Source organism: Acartia tonsa, chromosome 2 (assembly GCF_053477335.1).
Source record: "Acartia tonsa isolate MP-2025a chromosome 2, ASM5347733v1, whole genome shotgun sequence".
NCBI lineage: Eukaryota > Metazoa > Arthropoda > Copepoda > Calanoida > Acartiidae > Acartia > Acartia tonsa.
Window position 1 is genome coordinate 55,107,082 of NC_137261.1, and position 15,918 is coordinate 55,122,999.

The following is a 15,918-nucleotide window of genomic DNA, read 5'->3' on the forward strand; positions in this document are numbered from 1 at the left end:
TAATAAATGCAAAATCGGTTTTAAAAATCTGGTGGATAATTTATTGTACATTGTCCCCTCCCTGTGTCTTTGTAAATTAGAATAGAAACACAGCTTCATATCAGGCATCTAAAGGGATAATACAATGGCCGATAAATTGATGTATATCCCCAAAGATGAATCTCAGAATTACCTCTTCTGTAGATTACAATTAGTTTTGGACACTTAACTTAATGAACTAATTAATCCATACTTTATAATAGTCCCCAAAGTTGATGAGCCAACGAATGAGAACACGTTATTTTAACACTTTGGGGACTAGTGTAATAAACAGCCTAATGAACCCTCCCCCATTGTATTTACCCAGGGATCTAAGACAATGGCCAAAGTATAGATATACACCCTCAATAATGATAAACCAAATTACCCACTACTATTAAAATTATTAGTTTAAAAGGTTGGACAAACAAATTTTAAAAACATTCATTTTAGAGAACGTGTCTATAAATCTTTGAGTACCAGTATAATTTACAGTCAAATGTCCCCTCCCTTCCTGTTGTTGTAAATATACCTATTTCTTAACTTGTTCTCAAAAGTTAACAGAAATGGAATTTTCCTACAAGTTACGTCCTCGTTCGTCCTCCCAGGGATGAAGGGAGCATTGGACTGTAAATTACACTGGTACCCAAAGTTTCTTATTTGTTGGCTTCAAAACTTTGGGTACTTTTATTGAATTTTAGGTTCAAAAAAAATATTTAAATCTAAAGAAGGCGTAATTTTGTTTACCATCATTGTGGATGTATGTCATTTTAACTCCAATGTCTTATCCCTTTAGATCCCTGTGACCTTATGACAGGCTTTAGGACGAGTCGTTGTGTCATAAAGCGTCATAAAATATTTAAATAGTAGAAAATCTGCTCTATTCAATTATCTGTCCGTCTGGTGTATCTAGTTGATGATAAGTAAATGTATAAGTATAGATGTATAATCCAGACAACTACCTGAGCTGGATCTTTAAATCATTTAGTGGTGGGCTAGATCGAGGTGTGCCGAACCGATCTGGCTCACCACTAAAATGATTTAAAGATCCAGCTATGGTTCCAGTTGTCCCCACGCCGTTAACATACAGTTATTGAATCCCTGCCCCTCTATTCTTTTACTTTAATTGTTTAATAAAAGTAGATGAGTCGTTTTTGGAATGCTATTGCATATATAGGTTTGCTTTAAACAATCAATATAAGAGAATATTCATTTCTCGCATCGTATTATAAATGCAGCTTTCCGCGGATATAGAATGTACAATTATAAGATTAAAACCATTTTTTAGCCACAAAGGCCGAAGGCACGGGCTAAAAAAATGTGGACTTTTATAAAATCTTGATTGGGTAGTTCAAACTATCCGTGTCAAAACTGTTCGACCATTAATTTTAAACTACTAGAGGGGTTAATCTATATTTTATCTTAATTACATCTCTCATAGTTCATTGCCTTATTCCTTAAGATTTCCCTAAACTGTAAAAATATCCATAAGCATTACTCCTTTGGAACTTACTAATCCTTGTTTACAATTAAAATAAACTTTGATCTTTACACATGATTATGCATTAATCATTTCACATCATAATTAATCTTCAATCAATAAAAATTAAAATTAAAACTTGAATTGTCATAAATTGCAAAATTGAAATTTCAAGGAAAATTTTTCATTATTTTTTAATTGAAATGTTACAGATCAATTATGCAAAGAGAGGGATAAATATATTGCAAATAAAGTAAAAAATAGAAAATTAAATCTTTAAAATGATTTTCTTTTGATGTATTTTGAAATCCTTATGCACCTTTAATACGACTGTTTAACTTTACAGTGCCTATAAAAAATGACGTCATATAATACAAATGTTGAAATGACCAATGATAGGCCACTACACAGACTAAATTACAAATGGCAGACCAGTAAACATTTTAATTGGCCAATGGTAGGCCAATAAGAGTATGATGTCATTTTCTATAGGCACTATAAAAAGCTTCTCAAAATATTCCTGTATAAATTAATGTCTTTTTTTATTTTAGGTGCCTTCATAATCCCATTTATGGTGATGCTGTTTATAGTTGGTACTCCTCTGCTTTTACTAGAGCTTGCTCTTGGTCAGAGACTAAGGGTGGGAGCTGCAGCCGCTTGGCCAAAGGTAAGATTTCATACTTCTAGATAAAATAGTTAGGTTTCTTGTCTGTAGCTTATGGTTTCGATATTTATAATAAACTGATTGAGTTCTCCATTTAAGAAAGCTTCACATAGGTCCAAGCGTGGTTTCAGGCTATTTCAATTTTACAATGAGAACTGGCACTCTTTACAAAAACACTTAAATTGCTAGTGGTGTAGCCGCTTGTAATTTGACATACACAAGAATACCTTTTTAAAAAAGCTATTCAAATAGCAACATTGTATCTTTTTCTTTCTTAGGTGAACAGGAAATTTGAGAAACCTTAATAATTTTTATACAGTCACATTCTTAATGTTTCTAGCAAACAAACATATTTTTGTTTTTATTTAGTCTCATTTGATCAGGTATTTAAAGGGATGTGACAATCAATGATAAGTTTATTTACACCCCCAATAAAGATAAGCATAAATAATGTTGAACAAAATTAAAAGTGGAAAAGTTTTTCACACCACAATCAAGATTATTAAAAAGTGCCTAAAGTTTTATTAAAAATTGTTGCTTAAAAACTTTGGGTACCAGTGTTATTTTTATTCTATACTAACTAGATACACCCTGCCCTCTCTGGAGTAGGGTATGGTTCCAGTGTAGTAGCTACCATAGTTGTTATTTCTATATTATACTTAATAGACTCTCTGGAGTAGGGTATGGTTCTAGTGTAGTAGCTACCATAGTTGTTATTTCTATATTACTTACTAGATACACCCTGCCCTCTCTGGAGTAGGGTATGGTTCTAGTGTAGTAGTTACCATAGTTGTTATTTCTATATTATACTTACTAGATACACCCTGCCCTCTCTGGAGTAGGATATGGTTCCAGTGTAGTAGCTACCATAGTTGTTATTTCTATATTATACTTACTAGATACACCCTGCCCTCTCTGGAGTAGGATATGGTTCTAGTGTAGTAGCTACCATAGTTGTTATTTCTATATTATACTTACTAGATACACCCTGCCCTCTCTGGATTAGGGTATGGTTCTAGTGTAGTAGCTACCATAGTTGTTATTTCTATATTATACTTACTAGATACACCCTGCCCTCTCTGGAGTAGGGTATGGTTCTAGTGTAGTAGCTACCATAGTTGGTATTTCTATATTATACCTACTAGATACACCCTGCCCTCTCTGGAGTAGGATATGGTTCTAGTGTAGTAGCTACCATAGTTGTTATTTCTATATTATACTTACTAGATACACCCTGCCCTCTCTGGAGTTGGGTATGGTTCCAGTGTAGTAGCTACCATAGTTGTTATTTCTATATTATACTTACTAGATACACCCTGCCCTCTCTGGAGTTGGGTATGGTTCCAGTGTAGTAGCTACCATAGTTGTTATTTCTATATTATACTTACTAGATACACCCTGCCCTCTCTGGATTAGGGTATGGTTCTAGTGTAGTAGCTACCATAGTTGTTATTTCTATATTATACCTACTAGATACACCCTGCCCTCTCTGGAGTAGGGTATGGTTCCAGTGTAGTAGCTACCATAGTTGTTATTTCTATATTATACTTACTAGATACACCCTGCCCTCTCTGGAGTAGGGTATAGTTCCAGTGTAGTAGCTACCATAGTTGTTATTTCTATATTATACCTACTAGATACACCCTGCCCTCTCTGGAGTAGGGTATGGTTCCAGTGTAGTAGCTACCATAGTTGTTATTTCTATATTATACTTACTAGATACACCCTGCCCTCTCTGGAGTAGGATATGGTTCCAGTGTTGTGGCTTGTATAGTTGGATGTTACTACAACGCCATCATTGCCTGGTGCCTTTTCTACCTCTGCTCATCTTTTACAGTAAGTTAAGTTCTGAACCAGCTACTGAAGCACATTCGCTAATTGTCGGGAAGGTCATTCAATCAAAGGGTTGGTTGTCTGAATGACGTTTGACAATATAACCATAACCTCAAAAGCTAAGTTATAATCTGCAATGCATATTTTTTATATTAATTAAGATAACAAAATAAACTCTAAAGTTGATAACAATTATGAGTAGAAATGTTACCACAAGTTTTTAATGTCAGCTACTCTATGATTAGAGTAAAATCTTCCTTCCGTCTTTAAGTCCATCCTTTACAACGTAAAAGACCATTAGCTTACAAGTTAACATGATTTAGTGATTTTATGTTTTCTTGATTGCAGCTACATTTTTAAGTGTTAATTTTCTTGCTTTTTTCATCCAGGCTATATAATATGAGTGTTGTTTTCCTTGCATGTTGTTTATTATGTTAATGACCTTAACCTGTATTATTTATTATGTCTATGATTTTTTAGGAGTAAAGCTACTCAACTCTATAATTCACTTTGCCTGCCTGTCCGTCCTCCAACAGTCAGCCCGTAACTTTATAGCGGGAATAGTATTTTCTCGGCTGCTATTAATGATAAACTACTGATTTTTATGATCATCCAGGATGTATTTTACTTGGTCTGTCGGTCTGTCAGTTATACTACAAAATATTGATTTCAATATAAATATGTGAAAGCTCTCATCTCTTTAAATCACCTTAACCACATTCCCATTCATGATATTTTGTATACTTATGTATGTTGTCATCCTTGTTTGTGCAACATTTTGTTTACTACATGTTTACCACATAACTTTTTCTTATTTTTAGACCGAGTTACCTTGGGCAAAATGCCCCCATGATTATATAACAGGTGAGTCTATTTAGTTAAAAGCCTTTCTATAATCAGGGTTGGTCCGTCCATAACGGTTAGCTCTTTTTCGTTAATTTAGACATGTTAGAATTGTCCTATCTATTCTAAACTTTGCATGTTGATTCCTATAACAATTAGGTACGACTAGGAAAGCGTAGCAACTCTATAATCGTTACCAGAAAGTTCGAACGTCCATTTAAAACACATTGATTTTCAACATTTTTAACAACACTTTTTATGTTATATTATTATCCTTTTTATCTGATTTTTGGAATACTGATTTCTGTTACAACAAGGTACAATGTTATAACCATAGCATCTGTATAATCAATTCCTGAAAATGTAAGCAGGTCCATTAACAGTATCCTGTATTTAAGCAGTTTTGCAACTAATTAACTTACATTTTTGTCAGACATACAAACACACAGAAATCCTGTTACTTAATCATTAGGATAGCTAATTTACAATTTTTCCTTGTAATAGAATAAAAAGTATGTAATTTAAACATGAAAAATAGTAAAAGGAAAGATGCAGCAAAAAATTTATAATTTTTATCATTCCGTCATAAAATACGCATTAGTTAATTGGAAAATTTATTTTCTATCAAGAGAAATAAACAAGAAATACCAAAAGGAATGCTTAATCATTATTTTGGTGGTTTCCCTCAAGGTGCCTAGTCAAGCAGAGAACCCCCCCCCCCCTAAAATTTTTTAAAAATATGAGCAATATTTTTCTTTAGACATCTAGCGCCTGTGGAGGTCTAACCCTTTACCTGTGGTCCCCTAGCCCTGCGGGACTACCCTGTATACAATATAACCCTACCTAATCTGACCTAAAATAGTAATAAACAAACAAACAAGAAACATCTATCCCCCTATTTTAAATAATATAAAATAAGTGCAGGGGTAGCGTTGGGAAGGATTCCTGTGCTCGCTTGGCATTAGAGGGAAACCTCTAACATCCTAAGAAATAATTATTTGTTATTAATAATATTTCTGTTAATTAAGGAAAAAATATAACAGAATGTGAGATTTCAAGTGAAACCCAATATTTCTGGTTCAGAACTACACTAAATGCTTCTGCTTCTCTAGGTGGGTAATATTTCTAGTTCAGAACTACACTAGATGCTTCTGCTTCTCTAGGTGGGTAATATTTCTAGTTCAGAACTACACTAGATGCTTCTGCTTCTCTAGGTGGGTAATATTTTTGGTTCAATGATCTTACCCTCCCAGATAGTTTTCTTTAATTCAATTATTTTTTTTGTATTTAGATAATTTTGATGGTATCAATTGGAAGATCTTGGCAGCTCTGACAATTGCATGGGTTGGAATATATCTCATTCTTTGTAAGGTAGTTCATTTATTAATTTTGTCTCAATGATGATCATTAATACTTTTAAAAAATGACTCTATGCTTCTATGACTTCAAAACTTCAAGGGGGCTAGTTGAACAATAACCAACATCATGTAAAAAATAACAAATTAATTCGAAAAAGAAATCGCGAAACTTAAACGTGATTTTCAGTTGTCGTTTGTGGGCAACACATAGTAGAATTGACTATCTTTTCATCTGACCCCAAATATTATTTTAGCTTTATTTCGCTTGTTGGCTATACCTTATTCCCAGTAAAAAAAACTAGTTATAATGTCTACATAAGTATGATGCATTATTATGTCGACGCTAACCATTGGGTGTCAACCAATTTTGACAGCTTCCTTCCCCTGAAAGTCCTAGTATATATATATGGGTATTCTATAGGCCAAGCTTTATCTTTATAAAATTAAATTGACACTGCTATTTTGTATGACCAATCAAAATTCTAAAATAGTAACCAAAGTTAGTGAACCAACAAATAAGAGAATTTGATTATACAACTTTGGATACCAGTTTAACTTAAAACCCAATGTCGTCCTCCCCAATAAGATATGATTTATTGAACGTAGAATATGTAAACTTAAACATGTAAACAATGTAATTTAATTACTGCTATAATTGCAATTTTTTTGCAAGCTTTTAAAAGATAATATTTGTAATCAAATTTTTACTATTAATTATTCATAGTATTATTGTTTTAAATCATTTTTAACGAAAATTTGATTTCTAAATTTGAATTAGAAACCTCTCTACGTTAATACCAGGGATTTTCAGTGATAAGGCAGTTAACTATAAATTAATGTACATCCCTATTAATGAAATAATAACAGTATTACAACATCTGTAGATTAATATTGTTGGTTGAAAAGTTAAACATCCAATAAAATTTCATAAAATTTTTGGGATAACTTTGACGACTGTGACGACTATCAATTGGGTCTTTGAATATCAGCCAATGGCGTCGGAAATATTAACACAGCCAAGTCGCTGCAAAACAGCAGAAAGTAATTTGCTAGTAGACGAAATAGGTCCCCACCACTGGAACCAGATAGTTGTCTGTGTTGTACATTTATTCGTACGGCTATAATTTAGCACTGTTGGAAAGCCAGATGAAAAAAGTTTATTTTAATGTTATGCAAAAATAACTTTACAATTGTATCAGTAAGTAGGTCTAAAAACTCCCTTTGCTAATTTTAAAATCCACCTAAATCTAATTTTTGAAAAATTGAAGTTTCATCCAATAAGAGCTTACACTCATCCATGATAAGAAAAAACAAATATTCATACTTTTTAATTCTTTAAAACTTTGCCTTTATGAAGTTTTTCAAAAAACCACTCTATATATGATTTATTTAAGGCTGAATTTCCGTGACCTTAGCAAAGCAACTGATAAAAATTGAAAAGTCATTTTTGCCTAACACTAAAATGAACTTTTTTCATCTGGCCTTCCAACAGTGTTAGAGTGCAATGTCCCCCTTCATCCTAAAATTACTAAAAATATTTATTTTTCTAGGGCATCGCGTCATCGGGTAAGGTTGTATACTTTACTGCTATGTTCCCCTACTTGGTTCTCACAATATTCTTCTTCAGGGGTATCACACTCAAGGTATGTAGTAAGGTTTTCATAAGCAAGAATGACAACATCCATAAAAGCAAAGCCTTGTAATCAGAGAAGGAAGGACAAACGAACATTAACTATTACAGAGTTTTATAACTTATTGAGCAGAACATTAATTTCTAAGTCTCATCAAAATTGTACATAAATTTGTTGTAAAATTGATTAAATGCAGAAAAAAGGACATACTTTTATTTTTGGGATTTGATTATAGAGATCCCTTGCTCATATTATTGTACCTTGGTTCCATGGTAATCATTCCAAAAATCAGATTCATTAGGGTGATTATATTATTACGGACGGACTGACCCTAATTATAGAAAAGTTCATCTTTTAACGATAGGTTTCATGCCATTGATAGTCAATCAGTCTCAATAATCCGTACAACTTGAAAAGGAATTTCTAGTTTTTGTATTTATTTTGTAACTTATTAACAATTTATTGATACAAACTACAATTTTTTTTGTATATAATAAAAAAAACTGTCTTTTTGTTACAAAACTTATTTAAATTTGTAACAATTCAATAATGTAACAATTTTCCAAATATCACCATCAATAAAAAAATAATAAAGTACAAGGGAAAATTTATTTAATATCCATTCATCTACATTCTAATAAAATTTTGTTTTAGGGAGCTACCGAGGGACTGATGCACATGTTCACCCCAAAGGAAAAATATTTATCATTTTATTTTAAAAAAACAAGTGATATCAGCCCATGCATCTAGTGGGGAAGCACCGAGACGGATTGGAAGATATTTCCCTATATTAGTTTAGTTTGATAGTGTTTTTTTTAACCATATTCCTTTTGGGTATCACAACCCCTTGCACAATAGCCTAAATCCTGCCAAAACTTAACTAAAGTTTCTAAGCGACATGCCCAACCGTGTACAAGATCTTAGAAGACATACACATAACTCACTAAACTTAATGCGAAATAGACTAGAATATATTTGTCAGTAATATGAAAATACTGAAAAATTTGTTCGTAAAAGTCGTATTCCAAAGAACATAATTTTGGTTGCATATTAGAATAAAAGCTAAAAAGGGATATATTATTACTTGGATCTTGAACAGAATTTCATGTTTTCTAATAAAGTGAAACTTGCAGCCGGCTAAGATAACGATTCCCCCCTTCCACCTCCATTGCCCCATTCCTTCCTCTCCAACTGGATGAAGAACTGACCAAGAAACGAGATTCAGTTTAGCAAGTTAAATAGACGACAATTTTCCCCTGTCAAAATATTCACGTATATCATATATTATTTATTGGAATTACAACTTTTATTAAACATTACAATATTCTTATTAATAGAAATGTTAATAGCAAATATAAATTATTTGGGGCTGTAATAATTAAAGATAAAATGATTGTGTTAAATAAAGATGGAGAAATTACTGGAGCCGACAGTATGGCTTGATGCTGCTAACCAAGTATTCTACTCATTTGGTCTGGCTTTTGGTTCCATTATCAGGTTTGATTATTTGTTTCAGGTATCCCAGGGTTCTTAACGGATAAGACAATTGAGGATTCATTGATGTACACATCCAATTATGATAAAAATTGCCACCCTTTAAAGATACTCATTAAAAAATCATCAAAAAATACACAAAGTTTTTAGGCCATGGGTATAAGATTTTGTGTGTATAAAACTTTGGGTACCAGTATCATGTCCACTCATTACCTGGATTAAAAAGTATTCATGATTCCACAAAAAAAAAAGGTTCAAATGATAATCCTATAATTCATTTGTTGTTTAAATTTTATAACGATCTCTAATTTGTTGGACTAAATTTTTTTTTAAATCTTGGCTTGGTTGTACAAACCTTAAGTGTCATATAATTTCAACCAATAACTTTCCTCGGAAGAAGGGGTTGTTTTGTTTATTACAATTGGTGGTGTTAAATATACCTGGATTTTGGATGGCTCCTGTGGCCGCAAGGATTGATAGATAAAAAAATACGATATGTGGTTAAGAAATCTGATTCAACCTTAAATTAAAAAATTATTTTTGGATTATACAAGAATTATCTGCTGATCTAAGAAGTAAAAAATGCATTTTCTGAAAAGCTATTTTTTGATTTATTGTAATTTACATGTTATAGTTTTATGTTTTAATGAAAATTAAAATCATAAGATTAAAACCAGTTTTTTTAGCCGGCGCCTTCGGCACCTCGGGGCTAAAAAAACTAGTTTTAATATCATAATTGTACATTCTATATCCGCGGAAAGCCGTTTATAATACGATGCGAGAAATAACTATTCTCGTATTCATTCGAATCCGGTGGATAGGAACCGGTTCTCATCCATTCGAAAAAAACTATGTCTAGCATCGTATTATATCCAGCTTTCTACGAATATAAAATGTACAATCATAAGATTAATACTGGTTTTAATCTTATAATTGTACATTCTATATCCAAGGAAAGCAGTTTATAATACGATGAAAGAAATAACTATTCCTATTCATACCATAAAACTTGTATTTGATATTTGTTAAACTGTTTTTAACCTATTTTTTTTTATCATATATCAAAAATATACTATGACAACAGTAGAAACAGACTGCAGAGCCCAAATTTGAATTAAGTCCCCAATAAACTTTTTTGGGGGGATTTAAAAATTAATTTTATATGTTGCTGTGATCATTTTGACGGAAGCAAAAGCAACTTTTAGTTTGGGGTTAAATTGTTTCTTACAGAACAATTTTATATGATTCAGTTTATATCAATACAATAATAAAAAAACTCTACTCTGTTCGATGGAAATAATTTTTTTTCTAAAACAATCAATTTTAGTAAAAAATTTAACATAATACAATAAAACACATTTGCTAAAGTTAAACCAATAAGATTTCTTGTTTCATTTCAATTTTTTTATGATTTCCGAAAGAGTGTTTTCACAAAGTGACTTATTTACAATGTAGTTAAATAATTTTTATTTAATTAAAATGAAAAGAATGAAAACTATACACGTAAAAGATACATAATTTTTAAAAATATTTAAAAAAAATATGTTTGAATAATCTTATTTTATATCATATTTGTATATTTGTCAAAAATAATTTTGTTGTATTGCATAAACATTTGTTGACATCTTGTCATGTTGACATCAAATTTAACATTTACAGCCAATTTTTATGTGTTTAAAATAGGTGAACGAACACAAACCTGTTAATGTTAATTCATTGGTATATTGTAAAGATTTAACATTTTAGTGAATTTTTATAGTAAAATCATAAGGCCTAATTTTACTCTATACCAGAATACAATATTTATGAAGCAAAACACTCTAAAAGCTACGAATTTTACCCAAATAAAAAAAAGACCTTTTGCTTTGATCAAAATGACTACGGCAACAGTAAAAATTAATATTTAAATCCCCCCCAAAAAGTTTATTGGGGACTTAATTCAAATTTAGGCTCTGCAGTTTGATTTTACTGGTGTCATAGTATATTTTTTATATACGTTTTAAAAATAGGTTAAAAACAGTTTAAACAACCTTAATCCATTCTTATATTGTCAGGGAATTCAAAGGATAAGACAATGGACGATAAATGAATATGTACTCCCAATTATGATACACACAATTACCCCATTTTAAGATTAAATTATTTAAACTTGATGGAAAAGTTTTGCCACGGTTAGATTGTCAACCCAATCAAGATTTAATGAAATTCCAATATTTCCAAATGATTTATAAACACGTTCTTTAATTTGTTGGCTTAAAAAACTTTTGAAACTTAATTATGTTGTTCACACACTCAGTCAGTGCCTAAACCCTTTGATCAATGATTTTTACACCAGACAAATCCGAGGATCTAAAGGGATAAAACAATGAACGATAAATTGATGTACATAACAAATTGTGATACACAAAAATACCCCTTTTGTAGATTAAAATTAGTGATTGAAACGTTTGAACACACTTAACCTAATGAAGCAAACGATCAAAATTCACCAAAGTCCCCCAAGTCCCCCAACGTATCAGAAAACGTTATAATAAAACTTTAGTGACTAGTGTAATCAGGGGCGTCCAAGCTTTTTTTTTGGGGGGGGGTAAAAATTTTTAGGGGGGGGGTAATTTGTGTTTGGGGGGGGGTAAAATGGCGCGCGAAGCGCGCCGAAATTTTTTTTTACCCCCCCCAAAATTTTTACCCCGGGGGTAAAATTTGATTGGGGGGGGTAATTACCCCCCCTAAAGTCTGTTGGGGGGGGGTAAATACTCCCCCCAAATCTGTTGGGGGGGGTAATTACCCCCCCCAAACTAATTTACCCCGGGGGTAAAAATTTTGGGGGGGGTAATTTAATTATGTAAAAAAAGCACCTACCTAATCTATTAAGTTAATAAGTACTATCCTATAACATAAAGTAGTAAGTAAGGTTTATTTGACTATAGCTTCAGATTTCATTACTTTTAATACTAAGTTCTCCTTTTTAGGAAAGCTTCACATAGATCCCATGATGGTTCCACACTATTATAGGTCAATCCTTTGAGTGGTTTTAGGCTATTTTTCTCCTCCCTTTTTACCCTTTAGAAAACACGAGTTCTTAGATCCTAAGGGCGACACTACTATTCAAATACATAGTAGTATCTCATTCTTTAGAACATAAAAATACAATAATTAACTCACTAACCAATGAACCAATATGATTATACTTTAAAGTGAAGCGTCTTATAGGTCCTGGTAAGTTTTATAACTAGTTTTGAGACACCCTGACATCCTCCCAAAAGAAATCGCCTATAGAAATTCTTTTTCATTATTTAATGAAATATTTAATTTAGTTAGGTATCTATCTTTAGAATCTTCAGTGCTTTACAATTACATCATAGATCCCCGGGATGTTTTAGGGGGGGGGGGGGCGGGGATTACTCCCTCCCCCCCCAAAAAAAAAAATTTTCAGTAAAATTTTTTTTTAAGAACATTCAATTTGGGGGGGGGGGGGGGGTAAATACCCCCCCCCAAAATTTTTTTTTAAAGAACATTTATTTTGGGGGGGGGTAATTACCCCCCCAAAAATGGTTTGGGGGGGTAAATACCCCCCCTAAAATCGTTGGGGGTGCCTACGGCAACCCCAAGGTAGGGGGGGTAATTTTTTTTTGGGGGGGGGTATTGTTCAAAAAATTTTGGGGGTGCCTACGGCACCCCCAAAATCGTTTGGGGGTGCCAAATGGCCCATTACCCCCCCCCCCCTTGGACGCCTATGAGTGTAATAAACAGCCCACTTTCCTCTCTCTCTCTCTCTCTCTCTCTCTCTCTCTCTCTCTCTCTCTCTCTCTCTCTCTCTCTCTCTCTCTCTCTCTCTCTAATCTGGACTAATCTATTAAATATTTTTATTATTTAGTTTTGGATCGTACAACAACCCTAAGAAGAACTGTGTGAAGGATGTTCTGATGATATCTGTGGCCAACCTGATGACTGCTGTCTACGGCTGTGCGGTCATCTTCTCTATCCTTGGCTTCAAAGCTGTTCACATGTTCACAAACTGTATGGAAAGGTATAATAACACCTCCTAAAATAAGGATTTTATCAGAGAGGGAGGGGACATTGTTTTAAAAACGAAGCAGCATATTGTGCCGAATAAAAATGACGTCATACAATACAAATGACCAATGATAGGCCAGTATACATTGCAATGTACCAATGGTAAAATGTATACTGGCCATTTGTCATTTGGTATTGTATTACGTCATTTTTATCAGGCACTATAAGCTTCTTCTTAAACTTTGGGTCTTTATTAGGTTGGTTAGTAGTATCCAAACTTATTCATTCAGCGGATGTTTTAGATTTTTTGTGGAGATTCTTTTTACAAATTACGTCAGTCTGACGGTCAAGCTACAAAATATATTAATCTGTTCTATAAATAATAAATCTATAAATATAGATGTATATTTAGACAACTACCTGGATCCCTCTGTTGTGGACCTTTTTCGTCTGCTATCAAATTGCTTTCTGCTCTCTTGCAGCGACCTTGCTGTGTTAATATTCACGACGCCATTGCTTGTTTTTCAAAGATCCAATTGAAAGTCGGCACAGGGTCCTCGGGGTGGGAACATACACTTATTGAACTCCTTCCCCCTCTATTGTGTTACTCTAATATATAAATAACTTTGTCAATGTTAATGAATATTGTCATCCTTGTTTTTATTTAGGGACATTATGTTATTAGAACCAGAATTCCCAGAGTTTTCTGGCAGATTAATTGAAGATATTCCACAGGTAATTTTTTTGCCTGTGGCCAGGCAGCCGCTACAACTGCGAACGACATCCATATTCGGGATATTTTGCAGCTGCAGCCGAGAATCACCTTTTTTTACAATGTTAGGGAAGGAACATTTGGCTGTTGATTACACTAGTCCCCAAATAACGTTTTCTTATTGGTTGGTTCTTTAAGTTAAGTATCCAAACTTTACAAATATTAATTTTCAGAATAAGTAATTTTGTGTATCATCATTGGGAATGAAAATCAATTTTAAGGCAATCATCTTATCCCTTTAGATCACTGAAATTTAAGCCTTATGATATTTTTTCAAAGAGGCTCTGATTTAACTCTGGATTTTTAATGTTATATAATATCCTTTTAATTCACATGACTTTTTAAAATGGGTCAAAATATGATAATTAAAAACATGCATCAGTAGATATTAATTTACCCTAAGAAACATGACATTGTCAATTTATTTAGAAAATACGCTTCATAATGAACTTGGTCTGTCCGTCAGTACGTCCAGTATATAAGGAACGTGGTCCGTTGGTCTTTCAGTCATGCTAAAAAATATAAAGATCAAAACATTAAAAACAGTTTTGTAAAAGGTTTCGTCAATTTTTCTATAAATTCATTATTCATTTTTGACCACTGAATCAGTGAATATATCTTCAAAGTAGCTGTGTCTAGTGCCCTAGGAAAATATGGATAGATGTCACCGCTTTTGGCCTACCTATTCAATTGACGTCATAGTAGAGGGAATGAGAAAGGGAAGGGGGGAATACACCCCTGGAAAAGAGATGAGGTTTAGGATATTTCCTGAAGTCAAAAGAATAGGTAGGCCAAAAGCTTTGACATCTATCCCTATTTTGCTAGGGCACTATATACAGATACATCTTCAAATAACTTTGTATTTCCATCCATAATAATTTTGTGCTCCGCTTCTTATAGATGTTGTTGATGTCCTTGTTAAGTTTTTGATAATTTTCTTTAATTTTAGGAAGAGTATATGCTAGCAGTAAGTAAGAGTGAGAAGGCCCTGGAGCTGAGAAATTGTTCTCTGGCAGATGAACTGAACAGCGCGGCTGGCGGTACCGGCCTGGCCTTCATCGTCATGGCTGAAGTTTTTGTACAGGTATAAATTAATTGATCCCTGCTTTCCCTCAAAGTGCTTATCGACCACAGAACCCCCCCCCCTAACTTATTTTTCAAAATAAAATGAAAATAAGGAGGGTTTTATTATTCCATTTATCCATACTTGTTGATGTTTTAAACCTTTCTATAACAGCCCTTACGAAATGGAAAAGAAAAAGGTTTAAATTAATAATAAATAAAAACTTATTATTAATTTAATATTTATTCAAGTTTTGCTTTGAAACCGATTAATAACCTCTGGATTAGAACCGGTTCTAAGCCATACTGAAAATCAAGTATATCAACGTATTACAGAAAATTTTCGAAGAATATTGAAATGAAAATAATAAAATTAATACCCGGGCTAACAAAACTGGTTTTAATTCTATAATTTTTCATTTGATTATCCGTGGAAAGCTGTCTGTAATACGATGCGATACTATTTTAGATACCTGCAGCTCCTGTTTGGTCCATCCTGTTTTTCCTTATGCTTCTCAGTTTGGGAGTTGGATCACAAATTGGTAAGTTTTGAAAGATATTTAAAAAATTACATCAATGTTAGGTCAGTATGACGTTTTTTTTTTATAGACACTTAATTCATTAGACTAAATTATTGTCAAATCTAAAAAGGAATTTAAAGCAGACCAAGATTTTTTTTTTTGGTCAATTAGGATTTAAAACAAGTTTTAAAGAAATTCAACTATACAAAGCTGACTTATTATATGAAT

The 15,918-nt window shown here is 32.8% G+C and overlaps 1 protein-coding gene across 1 annotated transcript in view; it reads left to right on the forward strand.

The window, feature by feature from the left end:
- LOC145312198 (sodium-dependent neutral amino acid transporter B(0)AT3-like) overlaps positions 1–15,918 on the forward strand; it is a 48,299-nt gene that overhangs the window by 16,523 nt on the left and 15,858 nt on the right. Inside the window, exons 3-14 of the mRNA XM_080151402.1 lie at positions 2,050–2,165; positions 3,882–3,998; positions 4,817–4,859; positions 5,867–5,950; positions 6,130–6,209; positions 7,747–7,839; positions 8,482–8,516; positions 9,232–9,324; positions 13,196–13,348; positions 14,004–14,070; positions 15,057–15,191; positions 15,639–15,711. Coding sequence (XP_080007528.1) covers positions 2,050–2,165; positions 3,882–3,998; positions 4,817–4,859; positions 5,867–5,950; positions 6,130–6,209; positions 7,747–7,839; positions 8,482–8,516; positions 9,232–9,324; positions 13,196–13,348; positions 14,004–14,070; positions 15,057–15,191; positions 15,639–15,711 — 1,089 coding nt within the window. The remainder of the gene's footprint in view (positions 1–2,049; positions 2,166–3,881; positions 3,999–4,816; positions 4,860–5,866; positions 5,951–6,129; positions 6,210–7,746; positions 7,840–8,481; positions 8,517–9,231; positions 9,325–13,195; positions 13,349–14,003; positions 14,071–15,056; positions 15,192–15,638; positions 15,712–15,918) is intronic.